The sequence below is a fragment of the Trematomus bernacchii genome, unplaced genomic scaffold (genome assembly GCF_902827165.1).
Source record: "Trematomus bernacchii unplaced genomic scaffold, fTreBer1.1, whole genome shotgun sequence".
Classification (NCBI taxonomy): domain Eukaryota; kingdom Metazoa; phylum Chordata; class Actinopteri; order Perciformes; family Nototheniidae; genus Trematomus; species Trematomus bernacchii.
The window spans coordinates 1276116-1283845 of record NW_022987782.1 but is presented as its reverse complement, the minus strand read 5'-3'; the positions used below and the strand labels follow the sequence as shown (position 1 = coordinate 1283845).

The 7730-nt window shown below is 41.0% G+C and overlaps 1 protein-coding gene across 2 annotated transcripts; it reads right to left on the bottom strand.

Moving 5' to 3' along the window:
- Window positions 1-3196: 3196 nt before the first annotated feature.
- fam210ab (family with sequence similarity 210 member Ab) lies at window positions 3197-7355 on the bottom strand. Of its 2 annotated transcripts, none has more exons than XM_034149386.1 (4): window positions 7197-7355; window positions 4893-5327; window positions 4606-4717; window positions 3197-4382 (listed from the first exon to the last, which is right to left on the bottom strand). In XM_034149386.1, the coding sequence occupies exons 2-4, from the start codon at window positions 5291-5293 to the stop codon at window positions 4068-4070; spliced, it is 828 nt and encodes a 275-aa protein (XP_034005277.1). In that variant the 5' UTR covers window positions 5294-5327; window positions 7197-7355; the 3' UTR covers window positions 3197-4067. The 2 variants fall into 2 exon arrangements, with proteins under 2 accessions (XP_034005277.1, XP_034005278.1); XM_034149387.1 differs by lacking the exon at window positions 7197-7355 and adding an exon at window positions 6474-6701.
- Window positions 7356-7730: the final 375 nt, after the last annotated feature.

The window sequence follows — 7730 nt, the reverse complement described above, 5'->3', positions numbered from 1 at the left end:
TACCTGTTAGATAAATGCACGTTTTGTTCAGCCGGATAATATCCACATGTCTACCCTACTTTTATAATTTTTGAATCATAAATCTATCGATTAGATTTATGATAGACTTTTGAAACTACAAGAAGATAAGGAGGACTTTTACAAAAAAGTTATAGAGATTTTTGTCCAGAAGGATAGGCAAATGGACTTCATCTTCAAGTCAAGGTAAGACCGCAATTTTATTGAAAATGGGATCTTACTAAGAGAGAACAATTCAATATTTAAATGATCAAATTACATTTTTTGTGTATCCTTTTGTTGAACTGTCTGTTTAAAATTAATCGAAGCATCAGACAAAAAAAGCTTTTGAAAATAATATTATATTTTGGTTTAGGTCAAAATATAATATTTGTAAACCTGAAGAGTCAGTGCCAGTGCCTCACCATCCATGAACCTCACTGCACGTCACTGCAGAAGCTTATATATAGACATCTACGTTTTTTGTGCCCCACCACTTTTGTACATATAAAAACGCCACTGGCAACACCAGTGCTATATTTAGCTTCCCCTGCCTCCCTTTTCAAACGTCAGGATCAGACCAGTCTATGGACCAGACCCAGCATGGATCCAGACAGATGTGAGTGACTTAAAGCACATATCAGAAAAAACTAAAAAGCATGAACAAACTAGAGTCCACATGGATGATGCTATGCGACTAGCCATGTTTAGGACACTGCTGTCCAATGAGGGTACAGGATAGGGATCAGTAAGCATAATAAGGAGGTTGACAAAAACAGGCACTAAAATAATAGACTGTATCAAGTGCTGTGTGCCTTTGAGCTAGCCCTGCGTTGTAATATGACATATGTTTTGTGTATACATTTGCATACATTTTGGTAGAGCCCCCCCTGGAGAAAAATGCACCAGCCACCACTGGTAAGAAGCCTACAGAGGGATCCCTTTGTGTTTTATGTGTAGCTCACATATTTGTTTTCCGTTTAAATCCCCTGAACCTGCAAACACAACCCGCTTTCTGTGCATGGATCGCTGTGCATTCGTGTGTGGGTTTTTTGAGACTCCCCTGACGGTCACCCGATTCGTATTTGTAATTTTTTCTATCTATAGCCAATCAGATGTCTCCTTCATTCTAAGCCAATCACATGAGCGCGTCCCCACGAGGGTATGATTTATTGCGTTCACTTCATGACACTTCATATACGCATTTTGCGCTGTCCGGAGCAGGGTTTCCGCGGACAGAATTAATTTTACCGGACAAATTTGAAACTTACCGATCATGTTTCAATAATAATAAGAAGAAGAAGAAGAATTGTGTAGCAGAGTTTCCGTTAGCAGGTCATTACCGGACTATGACCGGATATGGCTAATAACACGGGAGTAAGGATCATCTCTTTTTTCCTCTCTCCCTCCCTCTCTCCTGACAGCCCGTCAGTTTCTCATGCAGCTCGCTAAAACTTCACTCGCGTTTATGTCCATATCGATCAGATCCAGCTCTCATGATCGGCCTTTATAGAGAGCACCGATCAAACTATTAAGAGTGAATATCGGCCGATAATGACCGGCGGGGCTCCCCCCGTTGACAGTTCACTGTCTAGCACTGGCTTCGTAGTGCACTGATCGATTAGGCTAAGCTAACCTGTAGCTGCTCCCTCCACACTCACAACAACTTCATACAGACATAAATAAAGCAGCTGTATTCGCCATACAGGAAACACACATTTAAAACGGTTTTGCCTGCCGTTTTTGTGTACACAAGCATTCATTAATGGTTCGGAAAGTGGCACTGTACCTTAATAATATAAAGGCTTGTATTTGCGTGCATTTCCTGCTCGGAAAGTGGCAATGTACTGAGAGTGGAAGTGTCCTGAGATTAGCGCCTGCAGGCAGGCTCCATGGACCTGTCAGCTCCGGACAGCGCAAAATGCGTACATGAAGCGCTACGTCATGAACGCAAGAAATCTACCCTCGTGGGGGCGCGCTCATGTGATTGGCTTAGAATTTAGGAGACATCTGATTGGCTATAGATAGAAAAAATTACAAGTACGAATCGGGTCACCGTCAGGGGAGTCTCAAAAAACCCACACACGAATGCACAGCGATCCATGCACAGAAAGCGGTTTGTGTTTGCAGGTGCAACGGTTTTAAACGGAAAACAAATATGTGAGGATCAAAAATACATATGTAAAACTTTTTTCTGTATTTGGATTTTATTTACATGTATATGAAACGGAACACATTTGTGTGTGCATTGACAAACACAAGTGTGGATCCGGAAATACAAGTGTGAATCCTTTTGCGGATCATGAAATACAAGTGTGAATCCTTCTGTGTACATGTGTGTATTATGAGACTGTTCTGAGCCCATAGATGTCTAGTCCTTGTGTTTCTTGGCCCAAACAATTATCTTCTTCTTGTTCTTCATCCTCAGTAGTGGCTTCTTTGCAGCAATTGGACCATGAAGGCCTGATTCACGCAGTCTCCTCTGAACAGTGGATGTTGAGATTTTTCTGCTACTTGGGCTCTGGGATCATTTATGTGGGCTCTAATCTGAGGTAATTTAATTGGCTGTTTGAGGCTGGTAACTCTGATGTATTTATCCCCTACCTCTGCACAACACAACTAATGTTCTCAAACACATTAAGAAGGCAAGTCATTCCACAAATTGACTCTTGACAAGGCACACGTGTTAATTGAAAACCATTCCAGGTGACCTCATGAAGCCAAGAGTGAGAGTGTGCAAAGCTGTCATCGAGGCAAAACGGGGTTACTTTGAAGAATCTAAAATATAAATCATATTCTGGATTGTTTAACACATTTTTGTTAACTAGATAATTCCATGTGTGTTCTTTCATAGTTGTGATGTCTTCAGTATTAATCTACTAAGTAGAAACATTTTTAAATAAACAAAAACCATTGAATGAGAAGGTGTCCAAACTTTTGTCTGGTACTGTATAATATGATCCACTTTTAGGACTTAAACTACCCAGCAATATTTGAAAGTGTTCAACCTATCCTCAAACACATGTGTATGATATCTTATAAAAATTATATATTTTCCCCACCTGTCAAGGAACAGTTTTATGTATGGGTACTGTGAGGTAGCCACACTGAACCAAACAATTGCCACATTTCTTGGCAGAGAAGTCTTAATTGTGCTAGTTGCTAAGACACACAACCTAGAAAATGAAAACGTACAAACTTTGATGATTTGCATTTCACTTTATTCAGTTGTGATTTTAACCAGACTTTAGTTTGAACTGCTGACAAGAACATGTATGCATTAATACAGAAGTACCAAAGACATCTCATGGCACACGGACAACACCTCTGCCCACGTCTTACAGTGTGCTGCTGTTCCCACTGCATGTGGACATGTATGACAGATCATGACATGTGCCGTGACCTTTTCTGTCGGAGGAGCAGCTCTCAGTTCATACACAACTTTCAGCCAACACTTGAAGTGACACAGACACCTAAATTATATAATATATTAGCTTGGACTATGGGATAAAAATACATTAGAAAAACGTAATTTCTTTCTAATTACATTAGAAAAAGACACCAGGAAGGCTTTGATGAACTAGTACACACAGGTAATCATGAGCTTGCATTATTTGTATTTTCCTAACAGAGCTATTAGCACTGATCTTTCATTTTGAATTCTGTTTACACTGACAAGACTGTTATTTTTGTACAATGTAAGCACAGAGCTCTTTTTGTCTTCCTGAATTTATTTAAAGAGAACTTAGCTTCTCTTTGTTTTACATTGCAGATCACCTGAGCCCGTGTGAATCCATTCTGAGAGGACTGATCCAGAATGTAGCTCTGCAGGGAGTCTGCAGTCCAGACTCAGGGCCCAGAGTCTGGACAGCTAGGGACTGAATAGGACATCTGAAGAAACACCAGCTGATAACTGAGATGTGTGAGGCGAAATGTAAGGACAGGATAGTACAAGTCTCTCTCCTCTCTCCGAGCAGTCATTAATGCCTTCTGTTACTTGCCCTAAACTCACTGATTACTTTTGAAATCAAAAATTGATAATATATTTGAAAGGGTGCAATCTGTACACACTAATCGTTTTTCTTTCTAAAAAACGATTTTCTGTCCGAAACTCTGTCTTTGGTTTCCTGCAGTTTCTCAGAAAACTTGTCCTTGGTCTCTTCCATTTTCTCAGAGAAACGCTCTTTTGTTTCCTCCATTTTCTCAGAAAATCTCTCTTTTGTCTCCTCCATTTTTTCCGACAGTTTGTCCTTTGTCTCCTCCATTTTGTCCTGGATGTAGTCTTTAACTGGCGGTGGTGTGGTTAAATAGCCATGCTTGCGGAGATACTGAACAGATAGTGACGTGCCACCAAGAGTCATTGTATATCTAGCAGGGGTTGCAATCTGTGAAGAACAAAGACAAATAAAAAAAATCACTTGCTGGATATAGTGTATATTCTTTTTGCAATCTCACTGACTGAGGAAATGAGACATATGCTAATACAAGCTGGAAGGTCAGGAAATGTGTTTGCTTGTTCAACTTAACACAGTATTTGATGCTGATCAATAAGTACAGATGTTTAATGTTCATTTCAATACAAACCCAGAGGATGCCAGGATAAATTACCTTGTACATGGCATATGCAGTCAGAGCATATCCACTTGTAGAGCCTCTTAAAAGGCCAACTATTGTCTCTGGTATACCGATAATCTCCAGGAAGGGCACTACATTCACACCTCTGAGGGGAGGGGAAACACAGGGAAACATTTTCATTAGCTGCCAAGAAACTGTGCTTTGTTAAAATCAGTATGATATTTACACCATGATTTGTTAACTTTGCAGATAAATACATTCTAGAATTGACAAAAGATGAATTCAAATAATTTCAACAAACTGAGAACCCCACGACTCACTTCATAGCAGCGTAATAGAAGGTTCCAAACCAGACGGAGGAGGTGAGGAGATGCACAGGGATCATCACCTTCCCGTACTGTTTGAAGGTCCTCTTAAACCTCTGCACCAGACCAATGGACTTGTCCTGCAGGGGGTCCAGGTCCACAGCCTCAGGAGCAGCTTCCTGTGTCTGAGGGGTGGAGCTGGCCTGGGGCTCCTCCTGGTGTTTGGGCTGATGTGCTGCATGGCTGGCGGCTGAGGTGGACAGCCAGCAGCGGCCTGTGGGGGGGGGCAGTGACAGGCGGAGGACACAGCAACAAGGTGCTGCTGGTGTCTGATGCGCGGGGACGCCCAGCAGGAAGTGGCGTGATGCTGCCACCCGACGCAGTGTACCACGAGCGAGAAGGCGCTGCATTATCATGCTGTCCTCTCTGCTGCTGGGATGTGACAACAGACTATAGGATGAGACCAAAAACAAACGGTTACCTCCACTTCTAGGCAGTGACATATTTCAATGATTCAATTCTTGTTTAGTGCGGCAACAAACAATTCTCCCAATTATTGGATTGAGTAATCAGTTTCTCATTTAGTTTGTAAAATGGAGGAACAATACAAAATGTCCATCAAAAATTCGATGGATCTAAGGTAACATGTTTCAATTGATTTGGTCAACATGGACTTTCTGCTAACAGACTAATTGTTTAAGCTCTACTAGCCTTCCTTATTCACTCTGATTAAAGTGAAACAAGACCATGATGAGTATGACATACTCATAACTATTTTTCAGTTTTTGTTCCGAAATTGGACATTAAAGGTGGGTATTTTGGAGAAACCAGCTCGAGTGCGCTAGAATTTGAAAATACATAGCCGGAAAAAATCTGCCACTTCCTTATAGAGCCCCTCCTCCAACACACACGAACGTGCACATGACCAATGAGGGCACGAGATAAGTTTGTGCACAGATGGAAGGCTGACAGGCAGGCAGGCCATCCAGTTACTTTAGCCGGGCCGGCTAAAATGATTGGTTGTGCTTTTTACAGTACTACAGCTTCCACAGATGACATTTTTTTATGGATTTTTTGTCAAAGCACTTAAGATATTCATTGCTATCGGGATGTTAAGAGCATTCCATGGAATATAACAAAAAGTGTATCTCGAGCCGGTTTCTCAAACTTACCTACCCCACCTTTAATGTGGCTGCAATAAATGGAATTGAAATGCACTATTTTGTTTTTATTTAACTCCTAACAGTGATCTTCCCTTCATGGATAACCTCAAGGAGATCCATTTTTTATTTGTGCTAGAAAATGTACATCATTGTCATCATCAGCCTTAAAATACATTTGTATATTATGTGGACACTGGACATTGTGTGACCTCATCGACTGGCTTTATACTGTACATTAGTCTATATTCCATAGTAAAGTTGGCTTTTGGCTGAATATATATTATGACAAATAGCCCTGTAACAACCAAGACAACTCTAATATTTAGGAAAGAACCAGCCATACTCTACATTTCATCCTGCCATTCTATGACGTCATCTCGTTGCTTTAAGTGATTACACGGGTTTAATGGAGGATTAGAGTTCCAGAACATACCTGTGTTAGGATTGCACAACCACAAATGCAGCACCTGAAGCAAATAAACGATTTGCTGAGTTTCAGGCACAAAGACCCAGAATGTTCATCAACCAGACCTAGCACTAACTCAAATACTGCTTAAATGTAAGCGCTGGCCTACCCAGTCTGTTACTATACAAGGTAAGGTTTACTACGCGACTAAACTTCTGCTTACAACTAGAAGCCGCTAACATTAGCCAAACTTAGAGCTAGGCAAAGTTTCTCACAATATAACCGGAAGTGCTTAGATGTATCTTCACAATAAAAGTACTGAAATAGACATTAGGGGGAAAAGGCAGTAGGAATTTGTCCAGGGCCATTTTGGAAGTTCCGACCGGATGTCCCTTCCTAAATTAATGTTAGCTTTACAGAGAGAGCTATCTTAGGCTAGTTGACATTGGCCAGTGTTGTCTGGAGGACAGGAGGAGGCACGTTTTACTTCCTAGATTGCCAGGGCCCTTTTAAGCGGGAGGCGATGTAGAGAGCCTTTAATAACTAATGCAGACAGGGTTTCTTCTGTAGACACGGACTAGCATGCGGCCCTGTTGAGGCCAGACTCTGAACAGATGCCAACTTTGGCTCCTGACGCCCAACGTTAGCTAGGTAGCTAGCTGCACTGCTAACCATCACGGGAGGAACACAAGTTGTCACTATATAAGTATAACATGCTAAAGTAGAGGACATAGAACAGTCTACACTTACGTGTTAAGGTCAACACCAAACTGTACCCTTAATCCTGAGGGCCATGCAAATGTGCCTGGGCTATGACTCGTTCAAGGACCACATTTCTCGCCGCCACAGAACCATGGATGTGTTAAAAGAAGACCGAGTGGAGAGCAGACTGTAACCCTAGCAGCGCAAAGAGCCATGGGAAATGTAGTTGGGATTGGTCCGATTGCAAAACGCTGCAAGGACGTGCTAGAACTTCATTTCCCAGACTGCCTAAAAGCGAAGTCACCTTCTCCTGGTTTGAACTTTTGTATTATTATTTTAAACAAGACATGACATACCTTAGACATACTTACAACAAATACAAATAAAACAAATAATTTTGAAAAACATAGGCAAAGACAGGACATCCTTATAAAAATAAAATAGAAATATATAATAAAAATAAAAGACATTAAATTAAATGAAATAAAAAATAAAAACAATTGGGCAGTAGCAACATTATCCTAAAAAGTGTACATAGTCACAGCAGTTTAAGAAGTAGCCTACTTTACTTTTCCATTCAAC

Coding starts and splice junctions, on each gene's coding strand:
- fam210ab (XM_034149386.1), bottom strand. CDS start 5,293: ATGATAATGCAGCGCCTTCTCGCTCGTGGTACACTGCGTCGGGTGGCA. Junction 4,718..4,892: donor TTCTATTACGCTGCTATGAA/GTGAGTCGTGGG, acceptor CCCTCCCCTCAG/AGGTGTGAATGTAGTGCCCT. Junction 4,383..4,605: donor CTGCATATGCCATGTACAAG/GTAATTTATCCT, acceptor TGTTCTTCACAG/ATTGCAACCCCTGCTAGATA.